The sequence below is a fragment of the Nannospalax galili genome, unplaced genomic scaffold (genome assembly GCF_000622305.1).
Source record: "Nannospalax galili isolate Female #2095 unplaced genomic scaffold, S.galili_v1.0 scaffold162, whole genome shotgun sequence".
NCBI lineage: Eukaryota > Metazoa > Chordata > Mammalia > Rodentia > Spalacidae > Nannospalax > Nannospalax galili.
The window spans coordinates 3,326,077-3,353,576 of record NW_008350388.1 but is presented as its reverse complement, the minus strand read 5'-3'; the positions used below and the strand labels follow the sequence as shown (position 1 = coordinate 3,353,576).

The 27,500-nt window shown below is 39.8% G+C and overlaps 1 protein-coding gene across 1 annotated transcript in view; it reads right to left on the bottom strand.

Moving 5' to 3' along the window:
• The window catches only part of Taf4b (TATA-box binding protein associated factor 4b), a 93,413-nt gene that overhangs the window by 60,592 nt on the left and 5,321 nt on the right, over positions 1 to 27,500 (bottom strand). Inside the window, exons 2-8 of the mRNA XM_017801803.2 lie at positions 20,795 to 20,940; positions 13,729 to 13,899; positions 13,512 to 13,634; positions 10,726 to 10,815; positions 9,785 to 10,393; positions 3,165 to 3,282; positions 1,626 to 1,737 (exon numbers count right to left, since the gene is read on the bottom strand). Of these exons, the coding sequence (XP_017657292.1) occupies positions 1,626 to 1,737; positions 3,165 to 3,282; positions 9,785 to 10,393; positions 10,726 to 10,815; positions 13,512 to 13,634; positions 13,729 to 13,899; positions 20,795 to 20,940 (1,369 nt within the window). The remainder of the gene's footprint in view (positions 1 to 1,625; positions 1,738 to 3,164; positions 3,283 to 9,784; positions 10,394 to 10,725; positions 10,816 to 13,511; positions 13,635 to 13,728; positions 13,900 to 20,794; positions 20,941 to 27,500) is intronic.

Genomic DNA, 27,500 nt, shown 5'->3' with positions numbered 1-27,500 from the left:
CAAGGAGACCCTGTCTCAAAAAGACCCCCCCAAAAAAGAGGGAGGAGGTTCCTTGTGGAGCAAAGTTCCAAACTGTTGAAAACTAAGAGTAACCTAAGAATAAACTAAGAGAAACATCCACACTTCACTTTTAAAATTAACTATGCCTAAATACCAGAATGTTCACATGTGACTATAATTCCAGCACTGGGCAGGCTGAGGCAGGAAGGTCACAACTTCCAAGATGATCTGAGCTACACAGTGAGACATCTCAAAAACAAAACCAAAAAAACCAAGCAGGCTTTTGTTTTACCATTGTTCTCTAAACACTTCCACATAACTATTTGCACAGCACTGACACTGTATCAGGAAGTAGAAGGAAATGCACAGATCTCAAATATCATAATAACACACAAATATCATAAATTTTACACCAATTTAAGAAAGTTTAACATTACCACAAGTGATGGCATACTCTTGCAATCCCAGCACTCAGGTGCTGAAGTAGAAGGACTGGTCTGATTGAGGCTAGCCTAAACTACACAGTGAGTTCAAGTCAGTCAGGGCTACAAAGAAACACCATGTTTCAAAAAAAAGAAAAAAAAAAGGTGGACTTGCATCTGTGGGTTTGGGGATAATGCGGCTATTTTTCCTATACATACATAACCTATAGCAGCTTATAAACGAAGCACAGTAGGAGATTAGTTATTAATAAGATTGTAATAAGAATTATATAAATTGATTTCTTGCAATCTTAAAAATATGCAGTACTAGCCCCTTCAGATGACATAATGCCTACATAAGGAAGTGAAGTGGAGAATATGACATTGTGACAGTAATAAGCTACCACGTAAGGATTACCTGAACATAAGCACTATTGCTCTCTGTGGTGATCAAGTGACCTACCACATGACCCACTAGTGGGGCACATATTAATCCTGGATACACTGAAGACAAGGATGATTCATCTGCTGAGCGCTAGACTTTGCCAGGCTATTCAGAATGATACAATTTAAATCTTATGGATGATGGGACTGGAGGGTGACTCAACAGTTAAAGAGTACTGGCTGCTCTTGCAGAGAACTCGGGTTCAATTCCCAGCACCCACATGGCTGCCAACAGCTTAACTCCAGTTCCAGGAGATCTGATGCCCTCTTCTGGCCTCTGGAGGGTTACATGCAGGCAAACAAGCATCTATGTAAAACGATAATAAATAAATATTTAATTTTAAAAATTCATGGATTTCTAGAATTTCACATTCAATGTTATCAAGAAACAACTGGCTGCCATGAACTGAAACTGCAGAAGCAAACCTAGAGACAAAAACAGAACACAGTAACAACATTCCACTTCTACAAAGTTCAAGAATAGGCAAAAATGGTCTCTATCTGCAAAGCCTAAGAAGAGGGGCTGGCAGAGGTAGGGGATGGGGCTAAATGAATTGGAGGGTGCATAAAGCTGATGATGGACATGTTCAGTACTTACATCTAATTACACACTGAGGCCCGCATTTGAGATCTGAACAATACTGTTCATTTTTTTAAGGTATCCACGTACATCTGCTTGACTTACATATTATTCCTAGTCATTTTTCCCTTTAAATATTACTTCCATATACTAGACCCAATTTTAGCTATTTTCTTTACCTGAAGCACATTGTTCCATTCTCTTTTATTTTATTTTTCTGAACAGTAGATGCTTGTGCTGGAAGCGACACAATTTTATTTCCAGGCAGAGCAATCTGCTTTAGGATGGAAGCTTCAAAACCAAAACAAGAAAGAAACAAGTAGAATATAAAAAATAGCAATCATGTCACATTAGGAAATATTCATGACAACAGTTTTTAATATACATAGAATAATCAAAGAATATCTTAAGCAGCCCTAGAATTGGTTTAAGTTAAACAGAATGATCTCCTCCAGAAGAAATTATCTTATGTGACTGGAGAGTTGGCTCAGTGGTTAAGAGCACTGACTGCTCTTGCAGGGGTCCCAGATTCGATTCCCAGCACCCACATGGTGGCTAACAACAGTCCTAACTCCAGTTCCAGGGGATCCAATGCCCTCTTCTGACCTCTGCGAACATTGCACAACACAGGTGTACTTACATGGAGACAATACACTCATACACATGAAATAAAAACATTTTTGAAAAAACAAGTCATCTGCCAGGCGTGGTGGCACACGCCTGTAGTCCCAGCACTTCGGAAGCAGAGGCAGGCAGATCCCTGTGAGTTCAAGGCCAGCCTGGTCTACATAGTAAGTTCCAGGACAGCTGGGGCTACAGGGAGACCCTGCTTCAAAAAGACAAAAAAAAAACAACAACAACAACAACAAAACAAAACAAATCTTATAAAGAGCTCTCAATTACATTTTTACATGCTCTCAAATTGTTTTTACAAGCAGCAGCATTATAAAAACATGCACAAAAATTGGCTGAAAAATGTGTTGGTAATATATAGCTTACACTGGCATATTTTTAAAATATGTAAAACTTCTGCCTTACCTATATAAGACTAACTTCAAAGGAAAGAAAAACTACATTAAAAAAAAATAAGATAGCTGGGCGTGGTGGCGCATGCCTTTAATCCCAGCACTAGGGAGGCAGAGGCAGGCGGATCTGAGTTCAAGGCCAGCCTGGGCTACATAGCAAGTTCCAGGACAGCTGGGGCTACAGGGAGACCCTGTCTCAAAAAGACCAAAAAAATAAAATAAAATAAAAATAAAGGTAATGGCATATTTATATATAAATTTTTTTTTAATTTTTTATGTGTATGGTGTATGAGTGTATTGCCTGCATGTATGTGAGTGCACCTGTGTCGTGCAATGCCTCGGTTTTCAGATTCCCCCAGAAGTGGAGTTCAGGACGGTTCATAGCCGCCATGTGGGTGCTGGGAATCAAACCTGGGTCCTCTGCAAGAGCAGTCAGTGCTCTTAACCACTGAGCTATCTCTCTAGCCCCAGTTATGGCACATTTTTAAAGAGTATTTATTTACTACTAGATTATTTTATCTAATAACAAAATCATGAGCAGTTGTTTATTTCAAAACAACACATACCCCTAAAAAATGTTTATGTAAAGAATTTTAACAGTTGCTTTTCAGTCTTCTCTTAATACAGCAGGAGCAAACTGCCCTGTTCCGACCCACTGTGATGGTGCTGGTCTGGGCCATGGAGGAAACTTACTAGTAGGCATTACAGTATTCACTGGCATCTGTTGCCCAGATTTCTGAATGGTCAGTGCTGAGGAATGAGGAGTGGTGGTCACATGTTTCGCAACACCTCCAGAAGGTTGCTGTACTACCTGGAACAAAAAGAGCTCAGTGTAGTCACTCAAGGACACTGGTGTTGGCAATGAAGGAAGTTTCCACTCTTCTTTTTAATTTTTAATAACTATATGATTAGAAGAAGCATTTCATTACAGCTTTAACATATTCTGTAACATACTCCAGAGCAAGAGTACATCTCTTTGACAAGTGGCTGTAAGTTTCTAGATTCACAGTTGAATTATTACAGTTATACAATACTGAACTCAGTATAAGCCCTGTAAGACATAAAATTGAATGAGTTTTTAACCCTCAAAAGAGATCTCCATTTCATTCTAAAATATACGAAAGACTCATTGTTTTTGCTACCAACACTGAGATGTTGGCACGTGAGTCTCTAATCTGTATGTATCTGATTATTATCAGTCAAAATTGTTTGCACTTGGATCCCTGGTGCCTGTGTATGTCTATAAAGTCATCGGGTAGATTTCAATGGTAATGTTCATCACCTCTACTAATTAACATGACGTAAACTTTTATGCTTCCTCAAATATAATACACTTTTAAATTTATAATACACTTTTAAATTTATTGTTTTTTTCTGTGTGTGTATATCTCACAGAACATCCCAAACCATCTTATTCAACTATATACCCACCCACTTCCCAGATGGCACCCTCCCATAGCTTCCCTCCCCCCACTAGAGCCCTTATACTCTGATATCCCTGCTACTATCTGCACCCCCAGCCATTCCCCACTGCTTGCCCTTCTGGTGAATCTAGTCAGCCTATCTAGAGGTCTTTGTTTTAGGAGGGCCAGGTGTTCCTCATCTAGCAGCAATCAGTTGTCAATATTCCTTTAGATAAGATTTGGGTCTGCTATTCATTTTCCCAGTTCTATGCTGGGTTACTATCTGGGAGTCCCTTTGGCCTCTTAACAGCTTGTGCTTGCCATGATATGTGTACCTTTACCTAACACAACAACAACAAAAAGCCTGCTTAAAATTTAATTTGTTTTTGTTTTCATAAGAAAAGATCTCACTATGTAGTCCAGGATGGCCTCTAACTCAGGGATCCTCCTGTCTCAGCTTTCTAAATGCTGGGGCTCTGGGTATATGGTACCACATCCACCTTAACTTGTAGGGAGCAGTTATCTTCTTCAAAATGAAAAACATTATTATCTCTTACATTATACATTACTTTCTAGAGAAGAATTCAACTTTAAGAAAATTACATAGATACTATTTTGTTTTTAACTGATGGAAAATTTCAAACATATGCAAAGATATAGAGAACAAATGAAACTATCTGCACCACTATCCAGAGCAAACTAATTCTTGTGGAGTCATTGTTTCGTCTCTACCCTTTCCACCTTTCTGCCAAGTACCTCCAATTACCCTACACCAAATCCAAGAGTACCTTTTTATCCATAAATATTTCAAAATATACCTCAAAAAAATTAGGGCTATTTCTGTGCTTTTTAAAAAGTGTCATCCTAAACCTTTCAGAAAGTAATATTCTCTAAGAGAGAAATTTATTAATGGGTGGGGATAAAGGAAAAAGAAATTAAAATACTCACAAGGCTATTACTTTTAGCTGTTAAAGAAAAAGACAGAAGTACAGAGTGTCATATTTTCACTTCAAGAAACAGTCCCCATGTATTTAGGCCAGCTACTGATGATAGTGAGATAATTAGAAGTCTTTAAAGTTCTATATGGTTAATATAAAAAGTCATGGTACAATTTATTCTACCGTGTTTGTAATTAAATGTATAACACAAGTGTGTACAACTAAAAAAAACAAAAAACCACCTTGGTGAATTTCAAAGTCAGCCAGTGCTGCACAGTGAGACCCTGTTTCAAAAAAAAAGGGGAAGGAAAGAAAGGAGGGAGGGAGGGAGGAAGAAGGCAGGAAGGAAGACAAAATGTGCTGGTGACTAATCCTATAGAAAGTAGTGTCCTTAAAGGACAAATATTCAGATGGATTAATTCAAAGACCTAAGCTTGAATAATTTAACTGCCATTATTATCTGAAAACAGAAAAGGTAGGTGTGGGGGGGGGGGGATGAATGAATGAATGTCTGTGTTAATGAGACATGATCCCACTACATAGCCCAGGTAGGCTTTAAATTTGTGATTCTTCTGCCTCAGTCTCCTGAGCAACTAGATTATAGGTCTGAGCCACAGGTCAAGTTAGAAAAGAACTTCTTGAAATACTAATGCATTTCAATGAAGCAGAGACGATTCATTCGTATTCTGCAATATTAGGGACAAGGTTTAAAGTACATGATGTAATTAATATACATTTATCAGGAAAAGACTCCCAATAATTCTGGCTTATCTACCTATTGTCTGTATTTCTACCTTCAAACAATATTCACTTTACTCTCAAAATTATCTGCCTTTTTGGAAAAAATTTTAAAAGGCCAAAGATTTTATTAACTTCCTCATTCAGAAATTTACATATCTTGTGGATTTGAGGGATTTTTTTCATTTTATCTGATAAAATTAATTATAAAAATTTAAATTTTAAAAATAAACATACTAAAATTATTAGGTTTTCTAAATTAAATTAGCTTTGCTAATTAAAATTGAAATTTAATTTTTATTCAAATGAGTAACATTTTTTTCAAATATCCAAAAGAAAGGATTCAAGCATAAAATCAGATAGTTTCTAAACAAAAGGTAAAAATAAAATGGTAAGTTCAGTATATTTTGCATGTATAATCACTATAGCAAAAGTGGTAGAGAGCCAATAAGAATAACCATTTATAAGAACTTCGTTCTTAAATTAAATCCCCAGAACTGCATAGTAGATATTCACATTTCAAGTATTTGAATACCAAATAAAAAGCTTACACCTAAAAGATACTAAGCAGTTTCAGTACACAGAGCCTGAGTGTAATATAGAATAGCCAACGAGAAAAGAATGCAAAGCCAAAGAATGCAAAACTAAAAGATCAGTAATACAATCTAGGTCCTTTAAAGTGGTAAAAATGTATAATTTCATAAAGTATGAATCGAAACTTTGCAGTGGGAGGTTGGAAGGATTCTTCCAATTGGAAAGTGTAGTATTTAAAATCTTAATAAGCTGGAAAAGGGGTCTGGAGCAACGGCTCAGTGATTAAGAGCAATGGGTGCTCTTCCCCCAGATTCAGGTTCCAGCACCTACACAGCAGCTCAGACATCTATAACTCCAGTTCCAGGGGATCCAATGCCTTTTTCTGGCCTCCATGGGCACCAGGCACACACATGGCGCGCACACATACACGCAGGCACACACAAACACAAACATAAGTAACTTTTATAAAAAAAAAATACTAAAAACATTCTCCAGCAGTATTCCAATTAAAAAATAAATATTAAGGAAATTTTAACTCATAACCAATCGTTAGAGGAAATAAATGAACTCTAAGTCTGATATCAAGTCAGAGTGCTTTCTTTTCTGATATATAGTTTATAACGGACTGATGATATTTAACTACCTTCAAACTTTATCAAGTCAGTTGTTATAGCGCTTTCTTTCCTGACGTATAGTTTATAATGGACTCATGATGATATTCTTTAATTACCTTCAATTAAACTTCAATTAAACTTCAATTAAACCTAATTTGAAATTTTTTTAAGTTAAAATACTAAATGACATGCTTTTAAAAATTTACACAGATGCCAGATGTGGTGGCACATGCCTTTAATCACAGCACTCAGGAGGCAGAGACAAGCAGATCTCTGCAATCAAGGCCAGCTGGGGCTACAGGAAGACCCCGAGTCAAAAAAAAAAAAAAAAATCTAAGCAGGTGACAAAGAATTATTTCACCTCATGAATGTATAGGTGCTCAATAAAGATCTGCATTGACTCAGGAATCATTAGTAATGACCAGTTAAGAGGATTCATTCAGTTCTACCAAAAAGAAGCCTTTCCTTGAAGCAGCTCCTCTGACCCTTTGGATCCAACCCTCACTGCCCAGAACAATGTTGAAAAACCACTGATTCTATTTCTCAGGTTAAATTCAGGTACCCAGTGAAATCCTGCAGGGCAGGTATGTTTCTCCACCTGAACTGAAATTCACCAGAAGATCAGAGCTCAGGAAACAACAATTCACTTGGCTCCCAGCAGAGACACAGCTCTGGATTCCGGTCCCTCTGCTCTATGCCAGACACTGTCCTATAAGACAATCATCCACAGATGCAGGCTCTACCTCCTTACACAAGCAAGGCTGGAAAGCTTAACAGAACAAATAGAATAAACTAAAACAGATTCAAAACATGACCTCAAACAAGGCTCACAAGAGAGTAAGCAACCACCAAAGAGCAAAAGAAAAGAAGCTGTGTGAAGAACTTTACCAAGAAACATGATTTTAAATTAATTCACCATGCAGTAGCTCCCATGGGTTAGTAATACTTTCAGAAGCTTCTGGTAAATCAGTCTTCTGATAAAATGTATCTTCTCCTGAATAAAGCAGAAAATTCTAAACATCTAATCAATAAACAGCTAAAATTTCCTTCTTTTATCAAATAATCATCTATTCGATCTACCACACATAAGAAAAAAGCCACCCATATTTATTTCCCTCACTGTCTCCCTCACTCCTTAGCACATTAGTATTAAAAAATAATAAGAGCCAGACTTAATGGCACAATCATATAATCTTAGTTACTTGGGAGGATTAAAAGTTCAAGACTAGCCTGGAAAATGAGACCTTGTCTCAAAATAAAAAAAGATTCTGGGGAGATGGTTCAGTCAGAATACTTGCATAAAAGCTGGACATGGAGGCATATATCTGTAATCCCAACACTGGAGAAGCTGGGACAGGAGGATCCCTGGGGGAAGGGGATGTTGTTACATAGGACTGTCTTCCAACAGACCATAGACAGACACCATCTTCCAAAACTGGTTGCGCCCACCTGCCTAGGATCATCACAGCTTGCTGCCTGTTGGGCTCCGAAAGGAAGGAGAAGCAGGGAGAGTCACTGGACCCTCCCAACCAACTAGTAGGCCCTAGTTGCACAAGTGGGACAGCTATGGGTATATAGGCTGGATGAAGACTTTCCAATGCGGTCTTTTCAGGGTGAGCACCCACACTCCTGTAAGTAAACCCTCATGCACTGCTTCATAAGTAAGTCCAATAAACTCACTAGTTTTCCAGATTACAGTTGGGTGAAACCATACTTCGGTATGTTGTTGGGACCAGGGGAGGAGGAGGCAGATGTTGTTTATAGCCCACTGGAAGGAATTTTAGCTACAGATGGAAAGATGGCTTAGTGGTTAAAAGCACTTCCAGTTCTTCCAGAGAACCAGGGTTTATTCCCAGAATCCCAGGCAGCTCACAACCTCCTATAACTCCAGCTCCAGAGGATACAATACCCTCTTCTGGCAACTAAGGACACCTGTACACACGTGGTATACACTCACCCAGACACACATACACATATATAAAAATATAATAAATCCTTAAAAAATTAAGGTGGATAGCAATACCCAACATCAATCTTTGGCTCTACATGCCTGCAGCCACAGAATACACACACATGCATGCACATACACATAAAAAGGCTGGGGCTATCTATAGTTCAGTTGCCCAGAATGCACAAGGCCCTAGGTTCAATCTCAAGCACTGAAAAATACATTATAGGGGGCTGGAGAAGTGGCTCAGCAGTTAAGAACACTGGTTGTTCTTGCAGAAGACCCGGGGGTTCGAATCTCAGCACCCACATGGCAGCTAACAACTGTCCATAACTCCAGTTCCAGGGGATCTGACAGCCTCTTCTGACCTCCACGGACATTGTAAGACACTGGTGCACTTACCTACATGCAGGCAATACACACATACACATAATATAAAAACAAAATTTTTTAAAAATTACAATATAATGAAAAACCACAAGAGGCTGGCAACTGAATGTAATTAAATGATTCTTCATTAGAAACAAGGACAGAAAAAAATAACACTAAAATAAGAGCACTGGGACAAATGGAAAATATTACACTAATATCCCATGTGTAACAACAGATTAGAGGCAGATGGATCTCTGTGAGTTCAAGGACAGCCTGGTCTACATAGCAAGTTCCAGGCCAGCTGGGACTACAGGGAGAATCTGTCTCAAAAAGATGCCCCCCCCCCAAAAAAAAATCAACCTTCTCTTGAAGAGATATACACTGTCAGGCCTGGGGGCATAAGTATATATTCCCAGCTACTCAGAAGGTTGAGGCAGGAGGATTGCAAATCTAAAGTCAGCCTGGGAACTGATGAGACCCTGTCTTGAAATTTAAAAAGTAAAAAAAGACTAGAATGCTTAAGGGAAAGAGAGCAGGGGAGGGGAGACAGAAAGGAAGGCATGCATAGTCACGACTTCCACAACCAAGTGCCAAAGTTCAGCTAAAATTATACTAAGTTTGTGCATGTGTCAAGAGGAAGACAAAGCAAGTAACGTAAAAAACTTCAACTACTCAAATTTGGGAACGTGTACACAGTCTTGCCAGATTTATGAATATTTGAAATTTTCCAAATATGAATCTGAGGAAGAAATTAAATGTTACTTACTAATTGCTTGACTTTCACTGCCTGTGGAATGCCAGCTGGTTGTGAAAGGAGGGGGCCTGGCTGGGCAAGTTTGATCTGAACTGGAGTGCCAATGACAGGTCTGTCAGGTGTGGTCCCAGCAGAAGTAAGAGCAGGTGGAAGACAAAGAGCTGCAGCAGAAGTTTCTCCAAAAGTCATCGAGGGAAGGGCCAGTGCTACCGCTGCTCCAGAGACAACTGGGTTCTCAGGCTGCAGGGAGACTGCTGTCACCGTATTTGGTACGGATGTGCAGAGTGGTTTTGAAGTCTGAAGCAAAACAGTTCCAGCAGTGGTACCTCCTGTTACAGCGGCTGGACCCACAGAATGCAGTGTCATAACTCCAGCTTTTGCCCCTCCTGCACCAGCAAGTGGATTCGGAGTCTGCACAGACACAGGTCTGGGTGCTGTTGGTCCAGAAACAGGGATGGGCTTTTCAGGCTGGACTGAGGAAACTGTACTGGTCGGCACAGAGGAAGTTGTTGCTGTTGTGGTGCAGGTGGCAATGACTACTTCACTAGAAGTTTCCCGAACACACTCCTCAATGAAGCTCTGGGAGCTAGGAAGAAGCTGTCTTAAGGCAGCCACACTTTTCTATGGAGAATGGAGGAAAAGAAGACACAGACTACTAAATAGGCTATTAGTAAAACAATTTTATATTTCTTCTCTGACCTCCACATATGTACCATGGCATACATACCCCACCCAAATAAATAAATGCTAACTATTTGTTTAAAGTTACTCTGCTATGCCTGTTTTCTAAAACATTTAAATGAATACCATGAATGCATTTTATAGCATTTTACAAAAGTACTAAAGCTTCTCCCACATTGTTATTATCTTCATTTTGACTTCCAGTCAGATTAAATATTCAAGTTTTAAATTAATCTAACCGAAACAGTTTCTCCAAAGAAATATAACCCTACCTTAAGAAATGGGACTAGGTGAGGCTGAGGCGCAGACTTGAGTTCCACATACAGTTTCCTAGTAAAGTCTTCTGCTTCAATTTTTGCATCCTAAGGAATGAGAGAAAGAAAATACTTTAAAATATACAAATATTTTAAGAAACTAAGCTGTGGATTGTGGCACACACCTGTGAGGCAACTACTCAAATGGCTGAGGCACGAAGATGACTTGAACCTAGGAGCTGAAAACCAGCCTAAACAGCACTGAGCCACTATCTCTTAAAAATTAAATTAACTTTGAAATGAAAGTTAAATGAAAGAGGGGCCTGGTGTGGTGGTACATGCCTTTAGTCCCAGCACTTGGGAGGCAGAGACAGGTGGATCTCTGAGTTCAAGGCCAGCCTGGTCATTTTGTGCTATTGACTTGTGTTAAAAATCAGAAAGATCAGCTGGGCATGGTGGTGCATGCCTATAATCCCAGCACTCAGGAAGCAGAGGCAGGAGCTCTGTGAGTTCAAAGTCAGCCTGGTCTACATAGTGAGTTCCAGGTCACCTGGGGCTACAGGGAGACCCTGAAAAAAAAAAAAAAAAAAAAAAAAAAAAAAAGAGGGAGCTGGAGAAGTGGCTCAGCAATTAAGAGCATTGGATGTTCTTGCCGAGGACCCAGGTTCCATTCTCAGCACCCACACACTCACTAACAACCATCCTTAACTCCGGTTCTGATACCCTCTTCTGGCCCCCATAGGCATTGCACTTATGTGGCTAACTTACATAAATACAGGCAAAGCACTCATACAGTTAAATAACATTTTTAAATTGGTCTACATAATAAGTTCCAAGATTCTGTCTCAAAAATCAAACAAGCACAAAACCAGTACATCTATCTCATTAGCATGCAAATTGGCTTTTATCCCTAAGAAAGACAAAATAACACGCATACTAAATTATTTCAAAATAAATTTCTTCCTGATTTGTTTTCAGTGAATGTTTGATTAATAATATACTCATATACCTATATACTCAAGGTCATGTAAAAATTTGTCAGGCAAAAAAGTAAGCAGCCCTTACTAATGTCAGGTATCCTTCAAGTCTCCATACCCTTTGAAATCTGGCATATCTTGAAAGGGAAGGGCAAAAGCTCACTATTTCCTTCAAAAAAGATACTCAAAATCTTTTTAAAAACTTGTTTATATGACTTGTAATCATATTTCTCTTTCATTTTGTTTTTGAGATGGGGTCTTGCTACATAGCCCTGGTTGGCCTCATCTCAGCAGAACGGCTCAGTGTGGCTTGCCACTCAGCCTGACAACCTGAGTTTGATCCCCACAGTCCACATGGTAGAAGGAGATTGAACTTTGGACCTTGTACATGGTAGGAAAGCCCTCTCCCACTGAGACAGAACACTCCTAGCCCCTTGGTGTTTTTGAGGGAGAGTCTTGCACTATAACTCAGGCTGGTCTTGAAGTGCTAATAAAGCTAAAGATGACCTCAAACTCACAGTCCTTCCTGCCTCAGCCTCCCAAGTACTGAGATGACAGGAATAGGTCATCACCCCACCCGAATGATTTGTAATTTTTATTGTCTAAAATAAAAAAACTTCCCAATTGAAAAGCGAGCAGTTTCAAATATAATTAATTCAAAGTATCATTTAGAAAATAAAGGAGTTACTTTTAATATTAATAAGTTAAGTTTGTCTTCCTTTAGACAATATTTGTAATAATTCTGTACTGGGAAAAAAATAACCAATCTATATGGAAAAATACACAAAAATATAAATTATGACCATAGAATTCTTAAACTATCATAGATCAAAAAACCCAAAATTATATATCTTATTGAATTCTCAGTATATCTTAAACACATAATCCAAGCAAGTACTTGCTTATGTCTATGTTCATCCTCTCAGTATGTGAAGTTTTTAACCTCAAAGAGGAAAAAGGAAACCAAACATGTATAATTTGGTAGCTAAGAGATTCAGCATTATAACACTTCAGAAAATGCAAAGATTATCAAGTTTATCCTTTTCCTCTTACAGGTAAGAAAACTGGGGCCTAAGAAGATTAACTTCACATTGTAAAGGTTGGTGTTTAAACCAATGAGAACTGGACTTCATATTTGCTGATGGCCTGGCTTTCTGAAATTTTCTAATTCTAGTAACAATTTCCGAGACCCTGCTTATGCTACGGGAAACAAAGCTAGGGGCTAGGAAACAGCTCAGAAGCTAAGAGTACTTGCTGTTCAAGCATAAGGAACTCAATTCAAATCTCCAGAACTTAGGCACTCTCGTAGAAAGCCAACCAGGGATGCATGCAAGCCAGTAATGACAACACTGTAATGCTGTGTGGCAATAGAGACAGGCAGATCATTGGGTCTTGCTGGCCTTCAGCCTCACTCCAGGTTCAGGAAGAAAACCTATCTCAAGGGAATGAGGTAGAAAGTGATAGACCAGGACACCAGATGCCTTCCTTTGGTCTCCACAAACACATGGGTGCCTGCACCTGAGCACACACCTGCACTTAAACTGCACACACAAAGCTTTAAAGAAACAAAAAGTTTCATCAAGTATACTAAATTAACCTCATTAAGACATCCATATTTCAGTGGTGGCACACATCCTTAGTCCCAGCACTTGGAAGGCAGAGACAGGTGGATCTTTATGAGTTTGAAACCAGTCTAGTCTACATAACAAACTCCAGGCCAGCTGAGGTTACAGGGAGGCCCTGTCTCAAAAAAAAAAAAGACATTCATATTTCTCATTTGAAGCATATTCTATGAATTCTCAGAGCCTGCAAAATTCTATGACTTACCAAAAGTTGCTCCACCAGCTTCTTCACATTCTGCCCCATTTCTGGAGACTGTGATCCACTACATGCTAGTTTTATTAACATTGAAAGGAAGTTTTTACATTTCTTCACATTTTCTAGCATTGTCTGATACAAAAAATAATCACAGATGTTAGTTATCAAGAAGGATCAAGAACATTAGCAAGAACTACATATGATTAAGATGCAAGAGAGAGATTACCGGAGAAAGAGCAGCCTGAGCAGCCTGAGCAGCTAGGGGGGTCTCGGCTTTGAGACTGGGCTCATATGAGAGGGTAGATACTGTTCCCAAACTTGATGGCTTCAGGATAGTTACAGTATTCACCGGCTTTGCAGGAGTAACTGTGACAACACTGGCTGGTACAGCCAGGGACTGAAAAGAAATCACCATATATATATTTAAATACATATATAGTGGGATAGTGGGTATGCTTCACACTTAAAAGATTACAAATGAATTTTGACACCTTTGATTTCAAGTGATGCTCTAACAATCCAAGGCGATGTTGCAGGTCAATGCTGAACTCTAGCATTAGCATATCTGGTTCCATTCTTACCTACCATCCTACTTTCTATTGCCATCAACTGCAGTACTGCCCACCAGCAAGTCCCTGATTCCTGCCAATCCTAATTCATCTCTGCAAAAGGAAAGACAGGAATGGACTTACTGCCCCTAGGGTGGTCTGTGAAGAACAGTGTTAGACATAACAGACCTTAAATGGGGCTGAAGCTGGCTCAGTGGGTAAAGTGCTTGCCATGCAAGCATGAGGAACTAAGTTCTGATCCCCAGCATCCACATAAAACTAGGCATGGTAGTGCATATCTGTAACTGCAGTGTTTGTGGGGTGAAGACAGGTGACTCTGGGGTCTCACTGGCCAGCCACTCTAGCCAAAATGGCAAGCTCTAGGTTCAACTGAGAGAACCTGTCTCAAAAACTAAGTTGGAGAATAATTTTGAATGCCTGAAGTTGACCTCTAGCTTCCACACATGAATGCACAGGTGAGCACAATGGATACCACACAAACTGTGGGTGCATGTGTGTGTGTACTTCTCTAAGAACTTATTTGTAAAAGCAAATCTTTATACTTTATATGTTATATGAAGACCAAACAACTTCATGCTTTTCAATGTCCTGTTTTTTTAAGTATAAAGATTTATCTGCTAATGATCATATACTCAGATATACTGATTTTATGTAGACCATTAGAGTATGAATAATGAACATTATAGAAGAGGGCATCTTATTTTCACATTGAAAGGAATTTCATTTAATTCTACCAATATCAGAATGAGGTATGATTCTAGCACCACCTGCAGGACAAAAAGTTTAACACAAGAAACCATAAAACCATACTGAAAGCAACAAAAATACTAAAAGTTACATGACATAATAATAAGAGGGAGGCTGGACATGGTGGCGCACGCCTTTAGTCCCAGCACTCAGGAGGCAGAAGCAGGCAGATCTCTGTGAGTGCAAGGCCAGCCTGGTCTACATAGTGAGTTCCAGGACAGCTGGGGCTACAGGGAGACCCTGTCTCAAAAAGACCAAAAAATAAAAAATAAAAAAGTAAGAAGGGCAGTGGCTAACACTTGAAATGCACAGAGCAAACTGAACATTGTAGCATCACTTAGTGTGATGTGCATTCCACAGACACACAACTGAGAAGGATCAGATCGCTACCATCTCAAAAAGGTTCCTTCTGCAAGAGTCAAGGTGAGTAGATGCACACCCAAATTTTCATTTCAGAACACTGGTACATATCAGACAAAATATGTAAGTAAAATGGGAAGTAAATTAAAAATATTAGTCATTGATGACTAGAAATCATGATGAAATGCGGACCAAAAGGTAAAATTAAAAATCACAACTAAGCCGGGCCTTTAATCCCAGCACTCGGGAGGCAGAGGCAGGTGGATCTCTGTGAGTTCAAGGCCAGCCTGGTCTACAGTGAGTTCCAGGACAGCTGGGGCTACAGGGAGACCCTGTCTCAAAAAGACAAAACAAACAAACAAACAAACAAAAAAAAAAATCACAACTAAAAAATCAGCCCAATTTTATTAAATATAGAGAAAACTTCAAACGCAACATCAAACTGGCCTTCCCCTTATTTAACTCTTATATCTGCTATCCAGAGGCAACTACTGTGAAACTTCTTCATAACAGAAGTCTCTTGAGAGGTAAACATGGCACACAAACCTGTAATCCCAGCATCTGGGAGGTAGAGTAAGAGAATCAGGAAATTAAGGCCAGTTTCATCTACAAAGTAAGTCTGAGGTGAGCCTGAGCTACATGAGCTATAATTAGATGCTTCAGAAAATCTATCTTATAATCAGGCATAAAAAACTCCCTATCAGGGCTGTAGAGGCAGCTCAGTGGTCAAGAGCACAGCACATACTGTTCTTGCAGAAGACCCGAGTATGGTTCCCAGCACCCATGTCAGAAGACCTGTCACTCCAGCCCCAGGAGAATCAGGTGCCTCTGACCTTCCCAGGGTCAGGTACTCACATGTGCATGCCAGCAAACAAACATACACACACAGATAATAAAATAAATCTTTTAAAAAAAATTTGTAACACTGGAGCTAGGAAAGAATAGTTTGGAGTTTTGGCTAGTGACTATGATGGCCCTGGATGCCTGGTGGGAGTGCTTCTTCAAAGCAGTGCTGCTCCCTGTGCTATGATGCACAAAACTGTTGTGCTGTTCATGAGCAGAGGAAGTACTCAGTGTCTTTGTCAGTATTTTGTCAACTTTAATCTTTCACCCTGTTATAATTTGAGTCTTAAATGTCCCCTAAAGGCTCATATTCTAACAGAATGTGCCCCAGGCCCATAGCACTTCTGAGATGCGGTAGAACCTAGTAGAACCCAGTCATCAGGTGTGTGTCCTTGAAGAGAATATTGACACAACAGGTCTGTCTTCCTGTTGTATTGGATGGACCCATTTAAACTCACTCACAAGTCTGCTTACACTTAATACTCTAGACCAGCCAATGGTATTTCTGTTCTTTGCAAGACTGAACTGCACTGATTAAGCATGTCTTAGACAGCAGAGAAAAGGGCTGGGGTATATGTGAAATGAGTGTGAAAAGCAGTTATGCATTAACTGAGCTGCACTTCAAGGAGGTCATTTTCTGTACCCATCTGAAAGAGCAATTACATTACATTTGTTCATATTCAATCAGAAATATTAATTCTAAATCAAATCATTTACACATTTATGTTCTTATCTAACAATCAGCCTAATTATATCTTAATCATTAAATATAACCTACCATTGAACACAAGGATTTCAAAGTTGTTCTTGTGTTATAGGACATGTTTCAAGTCATTTTAAACAAATATTGATGCCAGTAGGAAACAGGATGCAAATAGGAAAATGCACACTTTCAAATTTTCTTGGTATACACGTTTGCCTTTACAGTCGAAGTCAAGTATAAAGAGTCCTATCAGGTTCTCTCTTTTGAGTTCTTGCTGCGTGCTTCTAAGTACCCAAAACTGAGATGCAAGAACCCTCAAAGTGAACATACAAAGCAACTCCATTTGGGGAAATTTTTACCGTTTTAGACTTATTACTGAAGAACACCAAGGCATGGTAGCCACACCTTTAATCCCAGTGCTCGGGAGGCAGAGGCAGCAGATCTCTGTGAATTTGAGGCCGGGCTGGTCTACATATTGAGTTCCAGGCCAGCTGGGGCTACAGGAAGACCCTGTCTCAAAAAGACAGAAGGAAGGGAGGGAGGAAGGGAGGGAGAGAATGTATCAATGTAGATATAGGGAAAAATAATCCAAGAAAAAAAATGGCGTACCAATGTAGAACAATTATATACACTAAATCTTTCTTTGCCATAGACTGACTTGGTCAGCCTAAACACATGTACACACGAGCACAATTAAATAAACTCTGTATTATTATAAATGTATATATGTATATATATATATATAACAATACTAATCAAAGAAAACAAGCAATTGAGAGGGGTAGAGGACGGGGCATGAGGAGTTAGAGGGAATATTGGAAAGGGCGGAAATGATACAAATACTCATGCATGAAATTCTCAAAAAAAGTCAAGAACATAAAAGAAAATCAAGAATTCAAATTACAGCAACATTTGAAAAAAATGAAAATGTTAGTGATTTCTGAGATGTTCCTAGGTATACAACAATACAATGCAGTACACTGTGGCTCAGTGTTAAGAACCCACATTCATGCATCTGTACTTAGGGTCGTTGAAACTTACAAATTCTAAGTTTCAGTTTGAGTTTCATAAAACTTTCCTGCTCATCTGTATTCATCTCTTCACAAGGATTGATTCCCAACAAATATCTTACATGCAAAAATTCTACTTTTAGCATCTGCTACAACAGATTGCAATATATGTAGCTATTAGATGTATTTATATTATTTTAATACATTTAAGTAATACAGATCTAATAATAATAAACACCAAGCTTTCCTGTTTGCTACATCTCCAACAGTTCCCAATTTAATACATAACAGCATTATTACTGCTATCTTCCATGTCATAGTCAGACACTTAAGTATTTGGCAAGAAATAGCTAAATAATAAAGAATGAGAGAACCAGTGCATGCGTGCCATGGACAAGCCACACTTGCTTGCATTGAGGAAGCAAGTGGAAGGGTGGTTGCCACAGTAGTTCCTATCAGCATCACCACTGCTATTTTCTTTTTTAATTTTTTAAAAATATTGTATTATTTTTATTTTTGGTGTACGCATGTATTGCCTGCATGCAGGTAAGTGCACCTGCATCGTGCAATGCTGGCGGGGGACAGAAGAGACTGTCAGATCCCCTGGAACTGGAGTTATGGACAGTTGTTAGCTGCCATGTGGGTGCTGGGATTCAAACCTGGGTCTTCTGCAAGAACAGTGTTCTTAACCACTGCACTCCCTCTCCAGCCCCAACCACTGCTACTTTCTTGATTACAGTGAGCTAAAATTCTTGAACAACAAGGTAACAGTCCTTGGCACTGGTCATTTTTAAATCAATCACTACTGCGGACAAAACAAGAACCCTTTAGCAAACTGATCTACTGTAAACTTAACTGGCTTTATAACCATTCTATATTATAAACTTAGCTGGTCAATTGGCCAACTGACATTCATTTATTTCCAGTAAGGCAACTGCTTCACTAAATACCTTTTCCTCTATTTTAACTCTCCAACGAAGTAAGCACCACAATATTCTACATTAAAATCTTAAACTAGGGCCAGCAAAGTGGCATAAAAGTGGCATAAAAGTGTTTGCTGCCCAAACCTGAAAACCTGAACTTGATCCCCAGAACCCATGGTGGAAGGAGAGAACCAAGTCATCAAGCTTGTCCTGACACCTCATGCACACTGTGGCATGTGCATATCCATACTCACATCATATATATGCACATATACAATAATAAATAAAATTAAAAATGAAATATTTGAGACAGGTCTCACTATGAAGCCCTAGCTGGCTTGGAACTCCCTATGTAGACCTGTTGGGATTAAAGGCCTGCATCACCATGCCTAGCCTAAAAACATAAAATACTAAACTTGCTTTGTCATACAGAAGTCATATAGATTCTTATTTAATATTTAATTATAAACAAAAATCTATTAACCTTTAACCCAAAGATAAACCAAACTAGAAAAGTACTACAGAGAAAATAACTAATTGAGCACCTAGTATCAAAACTGAAAACAAAGCCAGCAAGATGGCTCCAAGGGTAGAGGGAGTTTGCTGCGAAGTCTGATAACCTGAGTTCAATTCTTGAGACTGACATGGTGGAGAACTGACTCCTATAAACTGTCCTGACCTCTACACATGTGCCATGACATGCATGTGCCCCCTACATACACACAAAACAAACGAATAAATGTAATAGTAAAGAAAAATTAAGAGGGAAAGAGAATGAGAGATGGGGATAGGGAAAGGGAAGGAAGGAAGGCAGAGACAGAGGGAGAGAAGGAGGAATAAAGGCAGGAGGTGTGGAGGGAAGCAGCCAGCCAGCCAACTAGGTCAGCATTGGATACCTCCTCACTTGTTCTCTACCTTATTTTTTGAAATAGTGCCTCTCACTGAACCTGGAGCCCCAGGGATCCTTTTGTCTTTAGCACTGGGATTACAGCTGCACACTACAGTATCCAGCTTTTTTTTTACCCCCTGTGGGTGCTAGGAATCAAACTCAGATCCTCATGCTCGGGCAGCAAGCACTCCTCAGCCCCAGGATTTTCTATTTAAATAAAGATGTTCAGAATTTTTTTTTTTTTATCTTTTTGGTCTTTTTGAGGCAGGGTCTCTTCTGTAGCCCCAGCTGTCCTAGAACTCATTATGTAGACCATCGTGGACTTGAACTCATGGAGATCCGCCTGCCTCTGCCTCCCAGTGCTGGGATCAAAGGCCATGAGGTATTTTTAATTCAGTGACACAAGCTAAACTTCAGTAATACAAAAAGATCACCAACTACGTAAACAAGTCACCTCAAACAATGCAAAACTAATGAAATATTAAAGTAGATTTCTATAATTCTCAAAATAATTTCTATACAGTACAGATAAATGCTTTAAATAGGAGTGTTACTATCTAATCACAAATTAAAGCTGAAACAGGGAAGGGGAGATGGCTCAGTCAGTAAAATGCTTGCTTTATAAGCACAAGGACCTGAGTCCAGATTCCCAGCACCAAGGAAAAGGTAAAAAGCCAGGCATGAAGAGTGCTGGGGAGGTAGCACAAGAGAATCCTGGGAGTTTGCTTGTCTGCCGTTCTAGTCAATTAGTGAGCTTCAGGTTCAGTAAGAGACCCAGCCTCAAAAATAAAGTGAAGAGCAACTGAGAAAGGCACCAAAAGGACACCAACTCCTGGCCTCCATATACACAGGAACACATGTGTACATGTGCACTCACACACATATACACCCACCTACCCATCCACACATACATGTATACACACATACACACGCAAAACACAAACATATAAAGAAAACTGAAGCAAAACGGTTATTATCTTCCAACAGATGCAAATTGCCCCTTTGAATATTTCCCTTGAGGACTATAAAAATCACTGAGTATGAAACTTCAATTTTCATTATTTCAGCAATTACCAAATTACAAAACCAAAATCTTGATTAAATTAGCATATTCAAAGAAAGGCACTTAATTTAAAAGCTGAGCAGAGTCATCTCAAATTCATTTTACTGGCAAATGAGCACATACTGATGTGAAGACAATGGATGCGAAGACAACGGCTGGGGACTAAGGTGATTAAGAGGCATTACCGGCACTGTACAGATCTTGACTGTTTGAGTGTTTGCTGGTCCTGCTGGCCTTGGAGTTACATTGCTTGTGGTCTCAGCTCTTGTTACCGCTTGCTGAGGAGACACCAGCATCAAATGACCATTGTTGCTTTTGATCAAAACTGTTCCTATAATTGAAAGAAATAAATAATATGTAAAGCATAACCATCACATAGTTTCTTCTATCATTCCAACACTGAAAAATGTTCTGAATAAGCGCTTCATACATAATGAATTCCATGTTCCCTATCTCAAGATGGTAAAATGGTTTCACTCCAAGTTTTTAAGTTTAACACTCCAAGTTTTTAAGTACACACTTGTATTCCCAGGACCACGGTACAGGAGGAACACAGGTTCAAAGTCAGACTGGACTACATAGGAACAGCTATCTTAAAAAATTTTTTTAGTTATATAAAAACATTTTAGCCATATAGGGTGGTCCATGCCTTTAATCCCAGCACCTGAGAGGCAGAGGCAGGATTTTTTTGAGTTTGAGAACAGCCTGGTCTACGTATCAAGTTCCAGGTCAGAAAGAGCTAGACCCTGTCTCAGAAAAAAAAAATAATAAAATACTGCTAACAGTTTGGGTCTTCAGTATTAAAGGCTTCTATGTTGAAGGCTTGGTCCTCAGTGTGGCAGGGTTCAGAGCTGATTGAATTATGAGGCTCTGAGTTCATCAATAGAGTAATCCAGTGATAGATGGGCCCATAGTTTGATGGGCTACTAGGAGGTAGGGGAAATGTAGGAAATGGGACCTTCTAATTAAAGGGAGTAGGTGCCTGGAGGAAGACATTAAGTTCTGTATCCTGTCCCAGTCTTTCTCTCTCTCTCCTCATGAGCAACAGGAGGTGAGCCATTGTTCTTCATCACAGGCCCCCACCACTGTATACTGCCTGCACATGGACTCAGAGAGGCAACAGAGTCCAGTGACCATGTGCTGAAATGAGTGAAAATAAACATTTCTTTGATTTTCTAGGGCATTTTGTCAGTGATAGAAGGCTAAGGCAGATACAAAGGTAAAAGGTAAAGCATGAACTCCTAGCCAAGCATGGTGATACAAACACGTATAATCCAAGACCTGGGAAGATGAGGCAAGAATATCTAGAGTTCTAGGCCAGCCTTGGCTGCATACCAAGTTTTAAGTCTGAAGCTATATAGTAACAACTTGTCAAAACAAAGCAAAACACAACAAAAAAAACCATTGGGGATGTAGCTCAGAGATAGCCATGTAATAAGGCCCTAGGTACAATCTCCATTACCAGGCAGGGAAAGTATTTTTTTTTAATCTTTTCAGGGCAGGGTCTCCCTATAGTGCCAGCTGGCCTGGAACTCGCTATGTAGACCAGGCTGGCCTCAAACTCACAGAGATCTTCCTAACTCTGCCTCCCCAGTGCTGGTATCTTTAAAGATGCCACCATGCCCAGCAAAATAATTTTTTTAAAGGGAGGAGGGATCAGCTGTGTGGTAGATAAAGAAAGAGGATTAACAAAAATATATTAATTTTTTTTTTAAATATCTTTTTTGAGACATAGTCTCCTTGTAGCCCCAGCTGTCCTGGAACTGGCTACGAACCAGGCTGGCCTTCTACCTGGGATTAAAGGCATGTGTAAAATTACACTAATTTTTTAAAACTAATTCAAAAATAGGTAAATTGTTATTCCATAACTGAGGACATAATGGGGTGCTTTTTTTCTATTACAAAAAATTAAATAACTTAAATACAAAAATACAAAACTTCAGGCTGGTGAGATGGCTCAATGGGTAAAAGCACTTGCCTTCAAGCCTAACAACCCAGAACCCACATGATGAAAGGAGAGAACTGACTCCCTCAAGATGCCCTCTGACCTCCATACATACTATGGCACACATAGATATATGTAATAGGCTCGCACGAGTAAATATTTATGCAATAAATATAATAAAAATGTAATAAAGATTTTAAGCTTCTTAGACAATGTAGAAAATGATCTTTTGAACTTAAAGGACTTCTAATACAACAATGACATTAAAATAAACTTTCAAATAGCAAAAGATAACACAGGCACAAAAGATAAAAAGGCACAAAATAGGATAAAAATCACTTTTAGGCATAGTCAAAAGACATGTGTCCAAAATACACAAGAAACACATGTCAATGGCAGGTAAAGGTAAATTAAGACCACAGGAAGCCACCACTTTAGACCTACCTAGACAGGCCGATGGATACTGTTAGATCACAGACCTTTAGCTGTCTTTCTCTGAGTACCCCTGTAGTCTCCTTTAGAACAAGGAACTGATAGAGCACTAAAATCTTAGTTGGGAAAACAAGCCCCAGCCTCTTCCCCTTGCAACTAACTCCAAAGAAAACTTAAGGTTCTACCTAGTACCTACTTCCACAGTGCATGAGCCAGTCCAGGCTAACTACTGAAGTACTATAGTATGGAACGTCCCACCACCCTCTAAAAATGTTTAAGAGTCAGAAACCCCCTTTGTTCAGGAATTTGAAGGCTCTCTCCTTCAGGCCCCTGGTCATGCTACTCAAGGCCATCTCTCCTAACGCAGCAGTTCTTCTCCAAACAGGGGATCTCCCACTTCAGGGTCCCATCTCCTAATAAGTGCAACAAGCAACAGGAACACTACCATCTTAGTTGCTGGTTGTAACTAGTAGAACTATTTTAATCAACTTCATGATTGCTCCAAATTGACTTCTATTTGCAAATCTTATAACCCAGTATTCCTAACCTGAAGAAATTCTTGTCCTTGACAATAAGAGGCACGAACAAGAATATTCCTAACTGGAGCTCCACTTCCAGAACAGAATGACAATACAAAAAGCACTACAAATCTATTCCCTAACAATCTTAACTAATGAAAATAGTTTTTCAAGGCAACCATTGAAAGTTTGGAAATTTCCCTAAGGCAAACAAAATACAGAAGTATTAAAGAGCTGCAAACTGTTTAAGAATAGCAAGAATCTATGGTGTTTTAACTACAATCCACCCACATCCCTTTGCCTTCAGCTGGACATGAACGAAGCCATCAGGGAGTGTGGCCAAAGACACAAGGCTCCCTCTGTCCAAAGCCCAGCAGTGAAGGACATGGAATACTCAGGAAGAAACAGGTCCAGCATCACTCATTCTATACTTCCCCTCCTCACACAGTAAAGAGGAGAAATTCCAGATAAGTATATCCTAGATGTACTTACTTCAGGGACGGTACACTAAGAGCAGCTGGACCCCAAGGATCCTAACCCCAACCCTTTATTTATTTTATTTTTTGGTCTTTTTGAGACGGGGTCTCCCTGTACCTCCAGCTGTCCTGGAACTCACTATGTAGACCAGGCTGGCCTTGAACTCAGAGATCCGCCTGCCTCTGCCTCCCAAGTGCTGGGACTACAGGGAACCAGCACTTGGAACCACCACTCCCGGCAACCCCAACCCTTTTTCATAGGGTATAATCTCTGTTGGGAGAAGACAGCAGGAAAGACAAGAGTACCATCCAGCTCCACATAGTACCCTGATCCTATCATAAAGATGCCACTCAAGTAGAAGCATGCCACAGTCCTGACCCTGCTCCAAACATCTCCTTCAATGAACTTTGTGTCAAGTACAGGGTAATGAAGTTGAAGACTAAGATATTTTCAAGCATGATGGACCTATTAGAAGAATGATAGTTTCAGTGGAACTGGACAGATGGTTCAACACCCACATGGCGGCTACACAACCACCTGTAACTCCATTCCAGGGGATCTGACACCCTCTGACCTCTGTGGGCATTGCACAAGATGGGTGCACTTACATGCATGCAGGCAATACACTCATACACATAAAATAAAAATAAATAAATTTTGCAATACACTCACACACATAAAATAAAAATAAATAAATTTTTAAAAATTTAAGAACAAATGATAGTTGCATGACATAGAAGCTAGGCCATAGGTCTATTGGTTTACCAGAGAGAGCCACCCAACAGCAACTATGAATGGTCCTCGTGTAGTCAGCCCAAACCTCAAACACTGGTCTCAAAACTGTCCTTGATTTAAAAAAAAAAAAAAGCTAATTATTCCTGTTGAAAAAATATTAAAATAAAGCTTAAAAAACTCTTGTAGAGCCGGGCATGGTGGCAGGGCCAGGCATGGTGGCACATGCCTTTAATCCCAGCACTTGGGAGGCAGAGGCAGGCGGATCTGAGTTTGAGGCCAGCCCCAAAACAAAACAAAAAAACAAACAAAACTCTTGTAAAGGGGTCAAAATTGTAACAAATTAGCAAATTAGGCCTTAGAGTACTGTTTTTGGGAGCTTTTTTTTTTTTGGTCTTTTTGAGACAGGGTCCGCCTGTAGCCCCAGCTGGCCTGGAACTCGCTATGTAGACCAGGCTGTCTTTGGACTCAGAAATCCACCTGCCTCTACGTCCCAAGTGCTGCGCCACCAAGCCCAGCTCTTAGAGTACTGTTGTAGCAATAAGGTAATCTGCTGGCAATGGTTGGATCCTAACAGCTGGCGTGAAAGCAGCAAAGGTCAGGGAACAAGACAGGAAATCTTACTAAAATGTTACTGTGTTCTCTGAGGAGTAACGTCAGAGGCATCTCATGTGAAGAAAAAACAGACTTTAATAAGATGGTCCATACATTTAAGTAAAAAGGAAATGACAAGAGAAGACAAGAAACCCCAGGCAAGCAACAGGAATACAGTCTAGGTAGCAGAAAACAATATCTAAAGTTGCCACACTGGATTATCTAAAAATGTCAAGTATTATGAAAAAATGATGGGACATACAAAGATGCAGTAAAGTATGACTCACTGGGTGAAACAGGACAGAAGCCACCTGTGAGGGAGTGAGTAGATGTCAGATTCAAGTCCTGATAGCAATCATTATAAATACCTCCAAAGGACTAAGAGGAACCCTATTTGAGGAAGGAAAAGGAAGATGATATCACAGGGAATGTCGCTAGAAGCCAAGCACGGTGGCACACACCTGTAGTCCTAGATACTTGACAGGATGAGGTACAAGGATCACTTGAGGCAAGAAGACTGAGGCCAGCCTGGGTAAAAACAAAAAGAATATTATCAGAGCCAGGTGAGTTCAAGGCCAGCCTTATCTACATAGGGAGTTCAGGCCAGCTGGGGCTACAGGGAGGCCCTGTCTCAAAAGATCAACAACAACAACAACAACAAAAAAAATCAATTTTATGCAAACAAGAAGGTAAGGAGAAACAAAAATGAAGGAAGCAAAGAAAACAAAACAAAATTCCAAACCTAAATTCAACTGTATGGATACTGCAGAACTAGATAAAAGAAAATCCAACTACATGCTGTTTTCATAACATTCATCTTAGATTCAAAGGCATAGAAAATTTCAAAGTAAACTGGGCATGCACTTTGAGAAGAATCCCTTATTTATCATCTTATGCCTCTACATAAGTACGAATATAATCCAAGCCTGTCAATCAAAACAGAGAACTATCAACTACATCGCTTAGCAACCAAACCCCTTCTTCTCTTAAGCCCCTTAAAAGAAAGGGTCAAGCCGGGCATGGTGACACATGCCAGTAGTCCCAGCACTCGGGAGGCAGAGGCAGGCAGATCTCTGTGAGTTCAAGGCCAGCCTGGTCTACAGAGTGAGTTCCAGGACAGCTGGGGCTACAGGGAGACCCTGCTTCAAAAAGACAAAAAAAAAAAAAAAAAAGAAAAAAAAGGGTCAAACAATTGAGGCCCCTAAGACCTCTCACTAACATGGCCCACTATTATGCCTGGCAGTGTTTCTCTTGGATCTGTACTACTGGGAGGCTGAGGCACGAAGATCAAGAATTCAAGGGCAGCCTGACCTATAGAGTTAGTATGAGGCCAGCCTGAGCTAAGTATCAAGACCCAGTCTCAAGAAAGAAAAGTTGAAATGAATAAGAAAATATCACACAACAGCAAACAGAAGAAAGCTAAAGTGGTTTTAACAATCAAACAAAATATGCTACTAGGGATACAAGAAAGGTGTCTATAATGATAAAGGCCCTAAGAGATCAGGAAGCTATGACATAGTTCTGTTTTGATTGACAGGCTTGGATTATATGCATACTTATGCATAGGCATAAGATGATAAATAAGGGATTCTTCTCAAAGTACAATCAGGACCCAACAGAGGTGGTCAAATACAGGAAATAGTTTAGCAGCGGCCAGCCTGGTCTAAGTTCCAGGCCACCTGGGGCTGCAGGTAGACACTGTCTCAAAAAGACCAAAAAATTGTTGGGACTGGAGAGTGGCTCAGTGTTAAGAGCACTCTTGCAGAGGACCAAGGTTTGGTTCCCAGCACCCACATGGCAGTTAACAACTATCCATAACTCCAGTTACAGGGGATTCGACACCCTCTTCTGACCTCCAAGGGCACTGCACAACACGGGTGCACTCACCTACATGCAGGCAATACACGCATACACATAAAATAGAAATAATAAATTTTTTAAAAGGGTGGGGGCTGGGATGGTTTAGTGGTTAAGAGTACTGGCCATTCTTGTAGAGGACTAGGGTTCCATTCCTAGCATCCACATGGCAGATAACAACCATCCATAATTCCAGTTCCAGGGGATCTGATGCCCTCCTCTGGCCTCTGTTGGCATTGCACACATTGGATGTACTTACATACATGCAGGCAAAACACTCATACACATAAAAATAAATATATTTCTCAAAAACTATCAAACTGTTGTTACAGAGGG